The 19,271-nt window shown below is 42.4% G+C and overlaps 2 protein-coding genes across 5 annotated transcripts; one reads left to right on the forward strand and one right to left on the reverse strand.

The window, feature by feature from the left end:
* Positions 1-82: 82 nt before the first annotated feature.
* Positions 83-4,003, forward strand: LOC310812661 (Golgi reassembly-stacking protein 2-like). 2 transcript variants are annotated; one of them, XM_083681309.1, is made up of 10 exons: positions 83-227; positions 776-856; positions 1,277-1,480; positions 1,648-1,734; positions 1,853-1,983; positions 2,071-2,203; positions 2,392-2,524; positions 2,898-2,984; positions 3,079-3,187; positions 3,387-4,003. In XM_083681309.1, exons 1-10 carry the CDS (start codon positions 165-167, stop codon positions 3,664-3,666), a joined length of 1,308 nt encoding a protein of 435 aa, XP_083537435.1. In that variant the 5' UTR covers positions 83-164; the 3' UTR covers positions 3,667-4,003. The 2 variants fall into 2 exon arrangements, with proteins under 2 accessions (XP_083537435.1, XP_083537436.1); XM_083681310.1 differs by having other exon boundaries at positions 3,079-3,165; positions 3,389-4,003.
* Positions 4,004-4,879: 876 nt separating this feature from the next.
* Positions 4,880-19,009, reverse strand: tlk1a (tousled-like kinase 1a). 3 transcript variants are annotated; one of them, XM_083681582.1, is made up of 23 exons: positions 18,946-19,009; positions 18,669-18,796; positions 13,776-13,897; positions 13,572-13,643; positions 12,092-12,130; positions 11,822-11,900; positions 11,667-11,710; positions 11,261-11,356; positions 10,880-10,966; positions 10,704-10,796; positions 10,346-10,456; positions 10,051-10,187; positions 9,592-9,780; positions 9,211-9,277; positions 8,697-8,794; positions 8,337-8,418; positions 8,156-8,247; positions 7,555-7,644; positions 7,296-7,465; positions 6,698-6,833; positions 6,461-6,572; positions 6,266-6,373; positions 4,880-6,003 (listed from the first exon to the last, which is right to left on the reverse strand). In XM_083681582.1, the coding sequence occupies exons 2-23, from the start codon at positions 18,790-18,792 to the stop codon at positions 5,833-5,835; spliced, it is 2,319 nt and encodes a 772-aa protein (XP_083537708.1). In that variant the 5' UTR covers positions 18,793-18,796; positions 18,946-19,009; the 3' UTR covers positions 4,880-5,832. The 3 variants fall into 3 exon arrangements, with proteins under 3 accessions (XP_083537708.1, XP_083537709.1, XP_083537707.1); XM_083681583.1 differs by having other exon boundaries at positions 11,261-11,350; positions 18,669-18,799; positions 18,946-18,979; XM_083681581.1 differs by having other exon boundaries at positions 18,669-18,799; positions 18,946-18,979.
* Positions 19,010-19,271: the final 262 nt, after the last annotated feature.

A 19,271-nucleotide genomic window follows, 5' to 3' on the forward strand; every position in this document is an offset into this window, starting at 1 on the left:
GGATGATAGGCAGCATACCGGAAGTATATCTATGTTGGCAATCGTGCCCCAAAGAAGGTTGTCTTGTCTGGCTCGATTATCATCCCGGAACCGGAGGAAACAAATCGTACTACTAGCTAGCAAGCAAGCTAGCTAATCGTACGGAAATCACCGTCAACAGAGACATGGGGGGAGCTCAGAGTGTCGAGATACCTGGAGGAGGATCCGAAGGTTACCACGTTCTCAGAGTATGTGGCTTTGCTAAAATGCTGCCTAGAACACTTTTGCACGAGCTCAAGAAGAGATTGTAGACCAGACACTGCAAGTAGCGAGCTAGCTGTCAATGATGATGTTGCGGCCTGCAGGTTGCTGTATCTAGTGTATGTGGGTCCTAGTATAGGAGGTATCGTTGTAATTGCATCATGATATTTTGAATGTTTGTTTTCCGGAAAATGGTTTTGCAAGCAGTTTGTTGCTTGTCTTTAACAACGTGTTGTTATAATCACAGAACAACGCAAGGCAGGTAGCTAACTTGACAGCAAGGGAAGTGCTAGCTACCTAAACAAACACAGACAGACAGACAGACAGACAGCGGGTGCTGCTGCTGCTGCCCTTTAATACACATTTGCAAGGCTGTGTGTGTGTGTGTGTGTGTGTGTGTGTGTGTGTGTGTGTGTGTGTGTGTGTGTGTGTGTGTGTGTGTGTGTGTGTGTGTGTGTGTGTGTGTGTTACCTTTAATATAATTATTCAAGGCATTAGGGATCTTGCTAAATGTAAACCTGTTTTAAATTGCCAGGTTCAGGAGAATTCTCCTGGTCATCGTGCAGGCCTGGAACCATTCTTTGACTTTGTCATTTCCATCAGTGACACTAGATTGGTAAGTTGTAATTTATTTTAGTAGCCTTCATGCCAACTCCCTAGCCCAAGTCGACTCTACAAGCTTTTGTTTATCTGACCGGGTGATCAAATCCCCTGCAGCTCATGTTCAAAGTCTGAGATACAAGAAATACATTCAGCGTCACCTGCCACTAAGCCAGGCTATATCATTTTGGCCTTGGATGAGTTTGGTCTGATCTTCTCATATGTCTTGGAAAGGGTTTTGGGGGTTACAATTGTCAGCTACTAGTAGACTAGAACAACATTAAAGTAAGAGGAATGGTATAGTAATGTCTTTCTTGTATCTCTAAAGTTAATTAGAACTTTCAGAGGTGGACTTTCTTGCTTCAGTTGGAGTTGCAGGTACATTTTGTCACACTGATGCACTTTAACATCTGCTGATGTCTTGGATTTTTGGCAGAACAAAGACAATGACACCTTGAAAGACTTGCTGAAGGTGAATGTGGAGAAGCCCATCAAGATGCTGGTATACAGCAGCAAGACGCTGGAGCTGAGGGAGACAACCGTCACCCCCAGCAACATGTGGGGTGGCCAGGGGCTGCTGGGGGTCAGTATCCGCTTCTGCAGCTTCGAAGGAGCCAATGAGAATGTGTGGCATGTCCTGGTGAGTCAGTTCTCCTGCAATGTTGAGATCATTTCAAATAGTTTGCAGTTTTACTTGTCTATCATGTCAAGGCTTATATAAACAAAGGATACATGTTAAGAATTCCGATGGCAGTAGAGCAACATCTTACAATATACTGTCTCTCTTCCATTTCTTGTTGTCACTAGGAGGTGGAGCCAAATTCTCCAGCAACGCTGGCTGGTTTGAGACCACACACTGACTACATTATAGGTGCTGACACAGTCATGAACGAGGTAGATGAAATATGTCATTCTTTGGTGCCAGATTCAATTACCAAGCGGTTTATAAATGTGAATGTTAAATGATTGATATGTTTTATTCTGTTATTTAACTGTGCTTCGTTTCCCACAGTCTGAGGATCTTTTCTCCCTCATTGAAACACATGAAGGAAAAGGGCTGAAGTTGTATGTGTACAATACCGACACAGACAACTGTCGGGAGGTGGTCATTACTCCAAACAGTGCATGGGGGGGAGAGGGCAGGTACAGCATTTATACACGTTAGTCATAAAAATAATTTAGCCTATTGTCAGACTGCCTATAGCCCACTCAATCTCTGCCTTTCTTCAGCCTAGGTTGTGGAATTGGCTATGGCTACCTGCACAGGATACCCACACGGCCATTTGAAGAGGGTAAGAAGATCAGTTTCCCTGGACCGACTCCCAGTGAACCGGTATCTCCACTTAAGGATGGCTTCACAGAGGTAAGGCATAGCCATAAATGGCCTACTTTTTTTTCTCTCTCTAGTCCTGGGAATTTGCACACACTGAGAATCTTCTTCGGCTCCAATATTTAGCAGGCTATTCTGATGGAAGATATTGACTTTGGTTCCAACCTCACTCCTATCTATTACTCCATAGCAGTCCATTAAAGCACCATGTCATTCTCCAGGTTCAGCTCTCTGCTGTCACTCCCTCACCTGCTGTGCCTTCTCCTACTCCTGGGCTGGAACAGGATCTCATTGGCCTGTCAATCAGCTCAGCTCCGCCCACTGTCCCCACGGTCCCTAGCACTTTACAAACAGGTACAGTCGTCTTTCTATATTTCAATGCATGTTGTTCAGTGCTTACTGACCTGTATGACTATTCAACATCCATTGCAAGAGACAAATTTGTCAAAATCAAGTTGAACTTCACATTCATAGTACATTTTACATAGTCTCAACAGATTATACAGAAAGAAATTCATTTTCAAAACAAAGGAAAAAAGAGAATAATCTTAACACATAAAAGATAAATAAAATAAAAACAAAGGGGAGAATACAAAGAGGGTATGTCAGAAAGAAGTCCAGGGCAGGGAACAGGGAAAGACATGAGAAGAAAGACTTGACGGGGGACAGAGCAGGGAGAGCAAGCAGGCAGTAGGTGATGGCAATGGATTCTCTGTCTCCCCTCAAGGAGTACCTACTGTACCACTGCTGCCTAACAATGTCAGTCCCTCACTGAGCACAGTACCTTCAACCATCTCTGCCAACACGTTACCAGGTCAGTGTAAGGCATTTGTCTAGTTTGGGGGAAATATAATTCTAAATGTGCCTGCTGTTTCATGTATTTGATTGAGTTTATATTTACTGTACAGGTCTAATGTCCTTACCTGGAGGCCTGCCTCCCCTTTCCAACTTGCCAAATTTCACTTTACCAGACTTCGGAACAATATCGTTACCAGGTATTGAAGGAATGCCACCTGCAGCTATTTTTCAAGATGTTTTGATGCATTTAAGATATTTACATGGATAGAATGAAAATAGAAGAAAAATATAATTTTTAAACATACTGTTGCACTCTTCTGTGTACCCCCCGAGTTGCTGAGGAAGTTGCTTCTGCAATTATTGCTCCTTTGGGATAAACAAAGTTTATTAAATTGAATGTATTTGAAATGTGTTCCATAGGTTTTCCTCCACTGGCTCCTCTTCCTCCTCTGAACCTGCCTGGTATGCTCCCCTCTCACCTGCCCCTGGTTCCAGGGGTGACTCTGCCTCCATCTAGCTTTGCTCTCCCTCCTGTCCCCACCACCATCACAGCCTCCACTGAGAAGACGCCTGCCCTCATCCTTGACACGACAGCCTACTCATCCAGTGCTCCTGTGGTGAATCACACATTCACAGAGACGTCTGTCCTGACATCAGTGGCCTCCTCTGAATCAACAGATGTACTAGTGTCCTCCTAGCAAAGCACCATCGCCCCATAACGCTCTAATGTATTTAAAACTCCACAGGAAAGAATCTGGATACGCTCATAACTGTACAACTAAACTGTTTTGTTCATATGGGGGTTCAATAGAGGTGTTTTCAGGAGATTGAGGATGGACAGTCTGTTATGGGGGAATTGTTGTGTGGGGGATATTTGCTTTAGCCTGTTGCAATGCAGTATCAATTTACTAAAACATGTATTTTTTATTTTATTTTTGTTGTACAAAATAGTACTCTAACCTTAATGATTATGGATGAAATAGTTTGTAATTGAAGCATCCGTTTCTTGATTAAATTGATGTATTTTTCTTGTCAGCTGCATCTAGGCTTGTATTTTCTGTCTCCAGTCTGTCCTGTCTGAAAGTGCTCTACTTATGAAAACCACAGGGTGTCAGTGTAGGACCACGGTAGAATCAAATGTAAAAACAAATTTTGTGAAGCTGTGGGGTTTATTTATTGAATTACACCACACTTGACCTAAATAAGCTTCACCAAACCCCCATACTAACTCACTAACTCCCAAAACGTTCCAGAACACTCACCACCTAGAGTGCAAAGTGTTTTATGTGGTATTTACCTAGCAACAAAACTTTGATTGGCTACAAAACAAAGCATCATCATTTGTACATTTTCTGTGAATAAAGTCACCCTAGGCACTTTAGGATGACGACAATTTCTGTGACTTTATTCACCCTCGGCTCTAAATGAGTTAAATAACTTTAACATACTGGTATATCTATATGCCTGGAAACAGGTATTGTTGAATAAGCCCCACATTGTCAGAGAGCAAGATTAAGTTTGGAGGTGTTTATTACTCTTTTGGCTACATCTACAATTCCAGCAGCACCCTCAGACATTAATCTCTTTATTGTACAGGAACTTGCATCAGATATTGAGCAAAAGCACAGGTTTTGGACGAAGGCTGTTCATTTTCCTTTGGAGCAATTGGGTGCAAGCTTTCATTCAATTTAATTAGGACAAAGGTAGCCAGAACAAAGTATGGTAAAGACAAGATATGCGATTTCATATGGGACTTGAAAGCAGCACAGACATGGAATTCTTTGCAGCTTTTATCATGAATGAAAAGGACCAAAGAACACCCACCTCATCAAGCTATGCCCTGACACTTCATGAATCACAGGATAGCTCCTCCCAATAGCATCTCCAAAAGAAGTCACATTTGTGGCATGCTGAGATTTCCTGGCATTTATTATCATCATTTATTATCATCATTTCTTTTTACAGAACTGTACAATTTGTACCCAAAGTGGATCATACAGCCCTTTAAAAAGGAAGAGCAACATCAAAAGCAGCAAAATGAAAACAATCCAGGAAATATGGGAAAAATGTTAAACCTTTGTACAGAATGTTTCTGCTGCAGTTCAAAATCTGAAAATTGTCTCCTGTACAGCAAATATACATTTACTCTTTAGAAGGAATTATTTTAAATCTTCCTGCATAGGGTTCTGTACATTGCCATTTGGTTATTTTGTGCATTCAACATTAGTATGCTGCCTGGGCCTAAATGACACTAGATGCCACTTGTATGCTAAAATTACATTCTCATGGCTAATTGTACAACTCAAATTAAAACCTAACACTTCCTCTGAAAACAAAAAAGCAAAACCAACATACAGCCAAATTGATAGTGAAATCATTTGTAGACCTACATAAACTATGAATGTCTGCTCCTAGCAGTGAAATCATTTGCACCCTGGCAGGACCATGTTAATTATTCTTAACGGTGGGCTGCCTCGTCTCCCTTAGGCCATTAGGTTTCCCACAAGCCAACCAAACTCTCAAATGTCCGGTCACATTTTCTTCATGGTACTTCCGTCTGTTGCAGTGCTCTATTGAACCTTCACAAGGTTATTCGCTCATTGTGTTCATTAATCAAGTCTTAGTAAACACCCTTTCGAAACCCAGCACAGTCAGTAGGCAAAGTACACAGTAGGCGAAGGCCACCCTTTGTGCCACTCAGTCGCCAGTGTCCAAAGCCAATGGGCCTCTGTTCGTCCTTCCATACACTGCTGGGTAGCAGGCAGGCAGGCAGGCAGCTTCTCTCTTCCACACGCCTGGTCCTGTGGGGGGGCTCTGCAGGCGTGGGGGCTGCTGGCTAGTCCTTCAGTAAGTGCAGGTCAGTATCAGTATGAGATGATGCTGGAGGATGCAGGTCCTGAGCCACCGGCACCCATCTGCAGGTTCCCTGAAGAGCTGGACCTCCTCATGTGAGGGAGCAGGTAGGCGTCGCTTCCCAGCTGGTGAACATCGAACCGGTCCTCCTTCCTGTACGCCAGGCAGCGCCTTATAAAGGCCTTGGGGAGAGGAGGAGGAGTGTGTCAATCACAGCTCTGATAAACAATAGGATGGTGAAACAGAACAGCTCAATAAGATGGTTATCTTCTGACTCAGTAGACTGGTATCTGAAGGAGCTGTAATCATACCTCTAACTAACTTCCAACACTAGAGGTCTCCACAAGAGCACAAGAGTTCATAGACAGTTCATCAAATCCTTTCCTATTTTGTAGAACCCTTTCATGATGTAATAAGTCAGATCGTGGAGTTAAACCAACTCACCTTAGCTTCATTACTGGCGACAGGCTTGACAGGAAACTGGACATCGGTAGCTTTAAGTATTGTGTTCTCCTGCAGGATATCCTGCTGAGATTGATTGTGGCCGAATGGCTGAAAGAAAAGCGCCACATTGAGGTCACCGGCTTTAATAACCAAGTCAATAAAATCTATAAATCACTTTTAAAAGCTTATCCTTACCTTCCTTCCATACAAACACTGGAAAAAGATGACGCCCACAGACCACACGTCCACCTTGTTGGAGATCTTTGGAGGTTCTTTGCCAACGACGAAACACTCAGGAGGCAGGTACCTTTGAGAAAACAAAAAGGGTTATACCTGTATCTGTGCATCTACCTGCTGAACATAGCATAGCCCACACCTTGTGATTTAGAAGTGTATGTGAAGCATGTCCTGTGGCAGGTTTTTTTTTTTTACCAGTAGGTCCCCGCTCCTTGTGATGTCAGATCCATTCCATCGGCACCGTAGTTGTCGTCATCCATGATTTTGGACAACCCAAAGTCTGTGATTTTGATTTCGCCGCAGGCTGTGCCATCCACAAGCAGGATGTTACCTTGAAAACCAGACAACGGATGTAGTTTTAAAGTTATTCAGTTTTAAAGTGCATTCTCATCAAGGTCTCACTCAAAACAAAACACGCTGACAAAACACATTAAATAAATGAAGGCTTATACATAGGGTACACAGTGATAAACATGGGGAATGGCAGTAGGGAGCGGGAGTTGCTACGGGCAACCGTATGCAGATCTAAAAAGGTGGGTCTTGAGGTTAGACTTAAAAGTGGTAACTGTCTCTGACCCGCCACTAACAAGGGCAGGCAGGCTATTCCACATAAGTGGTGCTCGATAAGAAAAGGCCCTGCCTCCAGCTGTATTCTTTGTTTTTAGGGGAAACTACCCTTCTAAATTGAGCCCCACTTCCTGGAAATTCAACCTCAGATTTCTTGGGCCAATGACCAACAATTTAGTGTTATGTAAATGCATAGTGACTCAATGGAGTGTGAGTGTGTGTTCACCTGGTTTGAGGTCATAGTGAATGATGGGGGGCTTGATTTCATTCAGGTATCGCAATGCATTCACAATCTGCATGACGATGGACCGGGCCTCTTTCTCAGACATTAGCTTGTGCTGCTTCAAGTAGAAGTCCAAGTCATTGCCTTCACAGTACTCCAAAACTGTGCAAAATCTGTGGACACAACATAAAACAATTAGGATAGGAAAAGTACAACGAATTAGGACTGAATATTGTCAGTACAATGAGTGAGGGTCTCTTACGTGTCTGTGTCCAGTGAGAAGTAGTCATACAGCTTGACAATTCTGGGGTGATCCAGCTGCTTGTGTATTCTGTACTCTCGACAGGCGTGTCTGTGAGAACGGGGAGCAGTGTTACCATGGGCAACAAAGGGTATGACTCGGGGCAGTGGGAGCAGAGAGAGGTGGACTGATTGGCTGGATAACCAGACATTCGGCTTATGGACTGGAATAACAATAGACTGGAAACCATTGACAATATGGGTAAATAAATGAAGAGCCTGTCAAACTATCTTTCCAAAATTCATAGGCTTCATAAAACAATGCAGAGACAATAAACCAAACTGGTGCATACATAGCCAAAATGCAATCAATTCCTGGACCAGGTGGTGGCAGAAATCGGTGGAAGGGCCCATTGTCATGCATGGAACGGAATGAAGAACGGTATCAAACATATGTCTTTCAAAAAAAAACATACATATTCCTCATTCCATTCCATGCATTACAATGAACCCATCCTCCGATTTCTGCCTCCACCAAGTCTAGGGAGTTGATGATTGCACCCGCATCCACTGTAGTGCCTACATGTACAGCCAAATGCAATCAACTCCCTGGACCAACATACTTGTGATAGTTCTCCTTCTTTTCCTCCCTCCAGTTCTTGTTGAGTTGGTGAATTTTCACAGCAGCATACCGTTGCTCAATCAAGTCAAATGCCTAAAACCGAGCAACACAAACATTCTGTCTGATCCATTTATATACAACATTGTAAATGCAGATGCTGAATAGCTGACAGATGAACATACCTTGTAAACTTCACTAAAGCCTCCTCTTCCCAGAAGATGTAAAAGTAGATACCTCTCATTCAAAGTTGGATGGTCTTTGAATCTTGGGAACAGAAATAAGAAAATTAAAAAAGGTCAGAGATTGGCTTGTTATGTATGAAACATTTTGAAGCATCTCAACATGGGCCTAGTCATTAAAAAGCAGAGGTTCATATTACCACTGGAGTGACACAACTAAAAACAATCTGACAAACATACAACAATAACAAGCGCCATGACACAGTTACTGCCCTACAAGTGCCTTCCTGAACACCATCTCTAGGACTGTGGGCAGGAGCCTTGTGCGCAACATGCTGACGTCAGAGGTTCCATCAGACTCACTGTGAACTGTCCTCGTTATTTATTCTCTTCAGTTCCCGAATGTGAAGGTTGCGCACCCTCTCCAGACGCTCCAGCTCCGCCTGAATCTCGGCTTCTTCCTATAAATGATTCACACACACAAACACACAGACACACACAGAGGAACATCAGAGGACCTCACTGCAAGGAAAAGGGAGCTCATCAAAACCCACTTCTACTCGGCTGACTGTCGTATTAAATATTAACGGTTGACTTGGTAGCAAGTCTGTCTAGGGCTGTCTCTGATGCCTATTCACCAGGAAAATAACAAATACTTCAATAAACTACAGGTTCACTCCATCCATCCATCAAATGGGGGAGAACGCTCCACAGACACACTAAGGTGAGTGGAGCCGTCAGTGGTTGTACTTCAGAGAACAAGATCAGGATGTCTGTAATCCATATTTAACTGACTTGATGAGCAATGTGACCTATTCAATAAAAAAGGTCAGCTCATGTAGCCTGGTCCTGCCAGGTAGGACATCTACTGACTGACCTTTTTGAGATGTCCAAGTCGCAGTTTGAAGATCTCTTCCTGCTCATGGTACTCAGCTAAAGTCAACCTTTGGGAGGAAACAACAAAAGATCATGAGGGATTAAAGGAACACCATCAGGCATACGTGTTCATATATCTAGTATGATCCCTATAAGGTCGACAGTTTCCTCATCATTTCAACTCACTTCATCAACAAAATCACATTGCATCGACTACATGGCTGATAAATGAATTAGCCTTTTATATATCTCAACCACAAACCAACAAAAGTCTTTCAAACTTTGGTTTATTTCTAATTTAATTCACATTTGTTGACAACTTCTGACGCATTTGCCCAGAGTGCTGGTGTACTTCGCTTTGAGGTGGGGCTGAAGTACTTACAGCTGAGGTAGGCTGGGCTTCAGAAAGGGATCGTTCTCTGCTCCATTCACTGCCTTGGTTTTGCGTTGCTTTGGCTCAGAGTTTGTGGCTGGTGCTTGGGAGTTGCTGGAGGACGAGGGTTTCCTCTTGGCTAGGAGTTTTCTCTGCCTCTCGATTTCCTCCCTCTGTTGGTTTATCGACTCTTGCTGTCTGCAGATTAGAAAAACATCAATGTTATATGTAATCAATACTCCTTCGGGTGTAATTTCTCATTGGATAACGCCTTAGAATAACAAAAAAAATGCTACATTTCTGTAGAACTGCCTTCGATCACACCCTTAACAGAATGCAGGGAATAATGTCCTCCAAAAAGAAAAGTGAGGTTTGATATTACAGTTTAACAGTGGAACTGTCCTCTCTCCTGGTCGATATACAGTTTAACAATAACATGATCACTAGTTGTTGAAGATTCCATCTTACTTTACAAGGTTTTGGAAGGCAAATCCATCTGTCCACTGTTCTGTGAAGGAGGCTCCATGTCGCACGGTGGTGAAATGGCCTAAACGTAGTCTGTCCTGCATGCTCTTCTCCCGGCACGCCTGCTTCTCCTGCGTACTCTAAAACAACAACAACACAAGGACAGAAACATCAGTGACAGAACACCAACGTTCACACACACATTGACATTTACAGGCTTGCCATCGTGTCAAAAAGCAAGACTTGCAATAGAATGTCTGCCATTAAAACCTTCAAGAAATGAAAGTATAATGAGTACCTTTTCTATGAGCAACTTCTTGCTCATGGTGATGCATTTATTCAAGCGTTCCTTGTACTTTTCAAGTAATTTCTGTTGTTCATCTATCTGTCTCCTGAGATCACAGTTTGCCTATAAAGAAGAAAAACAAATTAGAATCAGCGGGTCACAATACACCATTACTGAAGATCCTAATAAAATACAAACTGTAGCCAGGTACAAGGATACTACTTTAATATTACAATTATAACAGTTTTGCTGTATTTTTTGAGGAAACTTCCAGCACAATAAGCTGTATTTCAATTGCTCAGTGTGTTTGGTTGTCAAAGTAGAATTTGGAAGAAGTTCCCAAATGCGCCCATTAATGCTCTTTCCTTACCCGAAGTAAATCATCTATTCTTCCTTCTTTTTTCTCAAGGTCCAGGTTCTTATTACTTTCAAGGGCAGCCAGTTTGATGCCAGTAAGGTCAGTCTGCAATGAAAAATAATTGTTGTAAAACATGCTCTAATCCTAATGTGAAGAATACAAATAGGAAACGCCATGGTCACCCTCACCTGCACACATTTCATTGCTAATTGTTTCGGATGCATCACATGGTCCCCGAAAGACAGACTAGTAGGTGATGAGCTATTTTGCCTAATCTGAAACAAATGGAACAACATCAGCGTGTAATGAAAATAACTAAAATAAGCACAAATTGGTAGCATGTTAAACAAGCAAATGGTAGCAATTCATCATTCTATATAAATACTGAACATTTCATAACACTGGAAAGTCATGAGACTAGACAGATAAACAAAGATCTAAAATGTCTTGTATTGTCATCAACATGGTATTGCATATTGTGACTGGGTGATTTGTATGGGTAAAACATAACATTTATTTAAATGTTAAATTGTTAAATTAATTGAGTCTTCTCTGTAGGGGTAACCTACATTGGAGCCCTGAGCAGAGTGGGAATGTGAGTTCTGGGGTGAACGGATCACAGGGGGGAGAACTCTCACAGGACTGGACCCATTTCCTCCCTGGAACTAGAGAAAGAGAGACCACCAGCGTGAGGAAAGATAAGTGACATCATCGCCTGCCACTTGGCAACAACATGGGCACAGAGAGCCTCCTTTATGTCCTGTTTATTTCAGAGACGGCCTCTCTGTGTGAAATGGATCACATCACAGCTTCATTGGTATTCTCTAAAACACAACACCTCCCAGATCAACATGGTGCTTCTGCACACAGAGGGACCCATCACGTGGCTCAGACATCTGAAACAGACTATCACTTCAAGTGACTAACATACATTCTGCATGCTCCCTTTTACTTTACTTTTAAAAAGTTACTTACATCAAAGTAATCACTAATTTTGGGTCCTCGCACAATGGACTTCCCTGAGAAAGAGAAGGAATAAAATTGTGAATGACTTACATACTTAAATAATGGCCATACAGCAATGACTCCAAATGAATCAAGAGAATAACATAAGCTTGTGAAAAGTCTACCTTGGCTGCTCTCTGACTGGTTATCAACTGGTTTCCTCTTTCTTCCTCTTGATGATTCGGAGTGTTTCTTTTCAGGAGTCTGTGGTGGGGAGGGGACATTCAACTTAATTCAAGAATATATTAAATATAGTCACTTCTTAAATACATCATGATTCTACAGCCTGATAAGGAGATCCTACAATTCAAGTGATTGGACCACTGTTGTCTGCCTACAACAGCTGACAAGTGAAGTAAAATAGTAGAGAGAAACCAATGGAACGGTCTACCTACCGAGTACGCAGGAGAACTCCCCCTTTTCACGTCTGAGCTCTGCAAATACAGATAGGGGGAAAGAGGGTCGACTGAGAATTAGTTAAATGTAATGAAAAACATGACTAATCGTGTTCATAATTAGCCTGTTTTGACAAAGACTAATTGTAATAGAAAGCTTAATGATGTGGCAATGCAATAATTTCAATAGCAGAGAGAGGATGCTAATTGATGACCTTCGCAACCATTGTTGGCATTTTTAGGCCAGACTGGGAGAAAATTAGAAAGGCCTACTAAGCTGTATGTTGTCAGCTAAACCCAACAACGCAAACTAGATGGGCATCAAACTAAACAAGACAACATAAAAAAGATAATTTGATCGACGTATCCATAAACAGAAAAAAAACATTCAAATTAAAACTCTAAAAGTAGAATTTCAACCGAGCACAGGAATCCACCACTTGTGATAGTCTCAGAAGCAGACCAGAGCCTTGTGCAGGCAGGGAATCTGCTGACAGGTGCTGGTTTTTGATTGAGTGTGTCACTAGTACATCATTAGGGAGTGTGTGACGTATGGGGGGCATCTATGTGGCTGACATCTGTGCAGATTCAGCAGCTCAGCGGCAGAGGAGGCCAGAGAGGCTTTATTTTGCCTTCTCTCTCCCCTCCTCGATCATGCTGCCTCACACACAGGCCTCCGTCAGTGACTTATTACACCAGCCGGTGAACTTCACAGGAGGGAGGGAGGGAGGGAGGGGTTAGCGGTGGTAGCAAAACAGACAATAACCGATGCAGTCGGGTTGCTAATATCGTCACACGCTCCACACTGCGGAGAGGTTCGGACCTTTTAGGTTAACACCACAGTTGGGCCCTGCTGGCGTCTTGCTCTCTCGCCCACCACTCAACCCCACCCAGACAGACTGTGCCAATGCTGCCCCTCCGAAGGCCATTAGCATTAGCCTACATTAGCACAGAGCCGTGCTGCCAAACAGAGGAGAGCAGCAGCAGAGCGGAGGCACAGGCACAGCATGCAGGCTGATGGCGGTGATGATGCCCGTGATCGGGCTGCTCTGGCATGGTGTCTGGCACAACACGGACCTGCCACGTACGGAAAGCGGCCCGAGGTGAAAGCTTGTGGCATGCGTCACAAGAATGCAGTTTAATTACAGCGAGATTCCGCACATTTTTATTCTCTCCAAAGGCTTGCTCCATCTTAGGTTGCGTCTGACATTTCCACCAGTGAAGGGGATAAGAGGGCCCAGCTTCTATTTCTCTCTCTCTCTCTCTCTGTTCGCCCTGCTCACACCCCACATCTAACATCCAATCAAAACATGGGTCTAATCCAAACAAGGGATGGAATGCCTAAGAATCATAATATAGAAGACACTTGGAAACCATGCCAAATATCTGACATAAGGTAGTAATAGGGTCTGTAAAAACAAACATGCACAATGATGATTCCAGTAGAATTTGAACAAATTTAAACTCCAACATAACATACCTCTGACTCCTTGTCACTTGAGGACCCCAGGCTTCCAAAACTGTGATTTGAACATTCATTGTTTGTCAATCCCTGAAATCAAAACAAAAGTTTATCAGAACATTCTGTTCAAACTGGCCCATCACGAAATAAACAGACAAAACCTCAAAACATGCAGCCAAGTGTATTCTGGTACCAATGATCGAGTGTATAGAGATCGCTTACTTTGGTTCCCCCGCTGGTGCTGCCAGTGCTGCCCCCAGTGCTGCCACTGACCCCGCCCATGAAGCGAGCCTCCAGCAGCTCCTGTCTCCGGGGGTCCAGGCTGTGCAGCTCCTCCATGGCACCTGGAACAGAGAAGGAGAAACACCTCAGAACACCAACACATACTGTACTCCAGTCTCACTTTATATCAAGTTAGGCTAGACAAAGACCCTTCAACAAACCGTAGGCACTCCTTCTTAGTACTTAATAGTAAATAGACTTAGTAGTAAGTCTACAGACACTTTATTAGCCTTGGAGTTTGTTTTTTTTGCTTCCACAGTCGTACTCCTCTCTCTGTCATCCCGGACCATCATCACCTACACGACACATTCCATTCATTCTCTTCCTGGTTTATGCCCCAACAACAGGATATACAATACATTTGACTAGGAATCCTGATTTATAGATCTGCAGAATGAGCCTGAGAATTAGACCCAAGAGACACCCTGATCATCTTCAAGGCTACAGAGATAATCGGTTAATACAAAGCATTACCAGAGCTGATATCACAGAGCTATCCACTTAGCTGCAACTAAAATAACCAGTGTGATAAAGCAACGAGAGGATTGTTCCCTAGTCACACACAAAGAACAGCTGAAAGCAATTTCCCTAGTCTGAAACATTTAATAGGCTACATTTGTGGTTAGTCATGTCTGCACAGAGAATGGAAGCCATAAGCCTAAATCCTAAAATGTACACCCGTCAAGACACCACTTTATAAACATTTAAATATCTTATACAACCCTGGTACTGTGTATGACCACATTCTGGTGAGTGTTGGAGGCAAACTAAACATGGCACGAAGATATTTGATTTGGCATTGTATATTATTATCATTACATATTTCAACAGTCATACTGACACTACAGAACCTCATCACAGGCGACAGCCTCATGCATTACAATGAGCCCATCCTCTGATTTCTACCTCCACCTGCCTCCCCAGCCTAGCATTTAGTCAAGTATTTTTCCTTCTCTCAGACCAGAGGGCCTATGGGAGATGGCTCAGCTAGGTGAATCCCCTAGCCTACAGTCACAGAGCAGACTCCGCAGGGGCCTACTTACTGACATGGTCTTGCCCGAACCAGAGTTCCATTTTGGAACCACAAATGGTCATGAGGTCTCACAACACCTGTTTAATGCTGAATGTCTACTGCAACACTTCCACTGACGAGACTCAAACCCCAGATCAATGCCCAAGAGACTCTGATTCTGACATTCCTACAGAATCAGACACAACGCTGGTTATAAAAATTATTTCTATGCTTCACGTTAAATATTGTTGAGAAATATGTCCAAAAATGGTGTTGCAAACAAAGTAGGCTAGGCCTAATAAATGTGTGACAGGATGGTGGGGATACCCAACTCAGAAAGCCAAAGCACTGGTTTTCAATTACACACCAACTTACTCCGGTCATTATTATGGCACACGGTGGTTCCCCACCAACCTGTGGTGTACAGCTTCTGCAGACAGGACGACACAGTTCCTCCACCTTTACTAACATGGGCCAGGAGAACAATGCAGGCCTGTCTAAGACAATTCCCACCAGCACAGTTGGCCCGAGGGACGTGGAGAGAGCTGTTAGACTTGGCTTTGACATAAAGAACACCAACGTATTAGAGAAGGCTGCAGCAGTACAACAAAAACATCTAGGCTACATTTAAATACCCTGACGGCTCTTCTCCCTGTTCAGTCAACACCTTAATGCCTACCTAGCCATTACAAATAGCCTAAAACTCATCTTAAATTATGCAGAAGCAGTTTAGATAGCGTAGAATGTTCATTCCATGTTAAATTAAAAAAACAAATCTAGGCTTTAACTCTGATATCCCATTCAAGCGCCATATCATACTTTTTCTTTTTTTATCACCACTGTATGATGCCAAGCAGGTATCATTAGTGTGCTGTTCAACTGTGTCTGTGGATGCTGCAGCACCAGATGTAGCCAGTCTTTCTCACTACCAGTGAATGCAAAAGAGGTGAGAAAAAAAAAGAAAAGAAGAGACAACACCCTGGGGACACAAAGGATCAGGTACTACCACAGCAGGTTCCAATGCACCCAAGATGGATGCCCACTTCTGCTCATTTGTGGAGTAGAGGTGACATAAATGTAGCACTCCGGGAGCTCCAAGGAGTCTACATATAAACTTAGGCCGATGCAGCAAATAAATAATTCTACTCGCTTGAGTCACTTGTGCTTGAAAGAAGAAAATGAATGATAAAACGGTAAAGCTGGCCAATTTTATTGTGTAGAATTAGGATAATATGATAGGATACTGCATAGGATAGTGTTCCTCATCATCATCAGTAGTTATGCAATGCAATAGAATCAGGTAATCAAATGAAAAAGTGCTAAATTAAAACTTAAATGGAAAACCATCCATCATACAAAACGTAAACAAGCATGTGAGTCAAATGTTGTAGAGTGCTGTAATGTTATGGCTTGCAGAACAGTTGCCAGTAGATATTTCAGTTCAACATTAAGTAACTTGAGAAATGTCATGTAACAAGTACGATGCAGCAGAGTAAATAATACTCTACGTAATGATAATGTTCACTGCTAAATATCATCACACAGGTTAGCAAATGGCTTTATGGTCAGCGAGGTAGAACAGTTTTCAACTTGTGAGCCAGAAACTGAAGTATGCAACAAAGTCACTGGGCGTCACTTTGTCTGATGCTGTGTATCTTCCATTACCATCATAATGTGGAGAACCAGGAATCAGACACTAGCTGTTGTGACTAAGGAGAGATTTACTCTTAAGTGTCAGTATACAGCACAAACAAATGCACTCATAGCACTTTTCCTCCCACACAGACCAATGTTACATGCAGGCAAATATATAGGCCAAAAACTGTTGACAGCGATTCTGTTTGTGACATTATGTCACTGGCATAGTCCGTTAAGAAAAGACTACCTAACTGTGATCCCATGTTTTAGATGTATGTAGCACCATGCATGCATTGAAAGGCACAGAGGAATTATGAACATGGCCATTGGTAAGGGGGCATCTAGGCTATCTATCCACAAGAAAATCAAGCCTCCAAGGTAGGAGGAAGGAAACATTACGTCTCGAATGACAGATTGTTTTCATGACAATCTTGGCCTACAAGATGCATTAAGTAAAAAATTGCCGAACTGTGGTGAGCAATATTGATCTGTAAATCTTAATCTAAAGCGTTGTTTTGATATTTTAAAAGCAGGGAGAGAGGGGAGTAGGCGAAGCGTTCTCTCTTTGGCAAGGAGGGATGATTTCCTTGACATTCTGCATAAATAAGACTTCAGTACATTCCCAGCCACCAAATTCAAGCCCCTGCACAAGCAAGTGGTTGAACCCTTAGAATGCTGTGGATGTCATTTTAGCTCCATGCTGTTCAACATAGAGCGTCCACCTGTTTATGACAGACACTTGGAAAGTCATTCAAAAATCCAGTTGGCATGACACTGCAGATTTTGATCAAAACAAATAGGTGTAGAAATGCCAGCATGTTTCCAACATACAGAACATAGTTAGTATGGGTTGCAATACAACATAGCCTAAACCGTAGTATAATAATAATTAAAAATAATAATAATAATTTGTCACATCATGCCTTCCAGGATAGACATTTCTCACTACAGGATGCAACTCATGTTTATCATATAAAAGGCTTACTTGCCCATGCTCAGAAATGTCTACAATTCATTATAGCCAAGATTGAATATCCATTACAAAACAAAGTTATGCAAAGCTTGGTAAAGTAATTGTCAGTTTGGCTGTGCAGGGGTACCTAGTCCAGTCCTAAATCAGTAGTTGGGTATAATACATCAAACTACCACGACGTTTTGGATCTGTTTTTATCATCCAATACAATCAAAGATCATCAATAAACAATAACAATGCGTGCATCATGTCATCATGAAAAACGTTTAGTGTCACGTCCCTTTAACATGCGGGATAGGTGCTGGCCCAACATTTAATAACGAAAAAAATTAGGAATTATTACAAACTTTTGCTACCTAACATCCACACAAACTAAATGATTGTGCACGAGCTGTATAGGCGTGCACACTGTGCTGTCATTCGCGTGCGTAATATCTAGCTAGCATACAAGTCAGAGATACTTCATTTTGCAAATGCAACATAATTAAACCAACGGGCTGACAATAACCCAAGCCACTTTATGGATTCACGAGGCTCGATCACACGGTGGGTTTAGATGACATTGAACAGTTTACTTAGATATATAACTGGCAACTCCAAATAAAAGGTATCACTTATGTTGTGCCAAAAGGCAAGGAGTGGACGCCTGCGACCATTTCGGAGCAAGTGTTATTTCATACCATACTGTACACATAATCAAGTAAAAACTCAATACCAAATCATACATAGGTCCTCCATGGTGTCAAGAGCCGACCCTGTTTTAATCAGACATCTTAGCTTACACAAGGATAAAGCGTTAGCTTGCTAGCTGACTGTCCAACATACTACTCCTCGAAACTGCACATCCTAGTTAGCCGGCAGAAATTCTAGTAGCCAACTAGGTTAATATCATATACGAATTCCTCTTTCGCATGCAAATAATGCCAACATTTCAACAGCAAGCAATGCGTGTGTGTATAGATAATAATAAACAATAAACAATTGGTCGACCTTAAGATTTTTTTCATGGATATCTTCTTGCAGCCAACCACCTACAGCAGCACTGACGGCTAGCTAGCTAGCTAACGTTATCAGCTAGCAAGCTGGCTGCCCACCATGGATTCGGTGTAACTCCATTGCAATTAATTTCAAGACGATTCTGTGATGTACCACAACACGACTCACAAAACACATAGAAGATACATACAAGTACAATATTATTTTACAGTACCTTCCTTGGCCTTCACCACAGCCGTGATATGTTGCTGAGAAAGCAACCCCTGTGTTGGGGACGTGGAGAGCTGGGACCAAGATGGCGTCCCCTCCAAACTTCCACTGTTACTTTGGACACTCATCAAGCTACTTTTTGAAACGACAAAGCAAACAAACACGGCTGTCAATGGCAGTGGAATCTTGTGATTTTTGAAACCTTGCAATGTTCAGGCATAATAACAGCCACTATCAGTAACCTTGCAAAAGGTTGAAATTTAACATTTTTGGACACAAACCTCCCCACACCTCTGCAGTGCGTCTTGAAGTGGCCCTGTCCATAACCTTAACATTAAACGTCACGGATCGAGTGCAAACATTATCGCGAGGTTCATGCACCCAGGCAAAATGTCACTGAGGAAAAAGTCCATCGAAAAGATATGACGTCAGCATGATTAGATAATTACTGTATGTCTAATTCATCTTTTACATCAATGTTGCATTATGCACAATTCAACAATTGCTATAGTCTAGTGATTCAGGTGGGACACTGAATAATATAGGTATGCCATAACAGATTGCAATGCATTATAGTTATTATGCAACAACCATAATTGCATACTGA

The sequence above is a fragment of the Argentina silus genome (assembly GCF_951799395.1).
Source record: "Argentina silus genome assembly, chromosome: 12".
NCBI classification, from domain to species: domain Eukaryota; kingdom Metazoa; phylum Chordata; class Actinopteri; order Argentiniformes; family Argentinidae; genus Argentina; species Argentina silus.

What these genes read in the sequence shown, in the direction of transcription:
- LOC310812661 (XM_083681309.1), top strand. Translation starts at nt 165, where the DNA reads ATGGGGGGAGCTCAGAGTGTCGAGATACCTGGAGGAGGATCCGAAGGT. An exon ending in AGAATGTGTGGCATGTCCTG is followed by an intron (nt 1,481 to 1,647) that starts GTGAGTCAGTTC and finishes TGTTGTCACTAG; the next exon opens with GAGGTGGAGCCAAATTCTCC. An exon ending in CCCTAGCACTTTACAAACAG is followed by an intron (nt 2,525 to 2,897) that starts GTACAGTCGTCT and finishes TCTCCCCTCAAG; the next exon opens with GAGTACCTACTGTACCACTG.
- tlk1a (XM_083681582.1), bottom strand. Translation starts at nt 18,792, where the DNA reads ATGAGTGTCCAAAGTAACAGTGGAAGTTTGGAGGGGACGCCATCTTGG. An exon ending in GCTTTAGTGAAGTTTACAAG is followed by an intron (nt 8,248 to 8,336) that starts GTATGTTCATCT and finishes GCTCGGTTTTAG; the next exon opens with GCATTTGACTTGATTGAGCA. An exon ending in AGTGTTTGTATGGAAGGAAG is followed by an intron (nt 6,374 to 6,460) that starts GTAAGGATAAGC and finishes CTTTTCTTTCAG; the next exon opens with CCATTCGGCCACAATCAATC.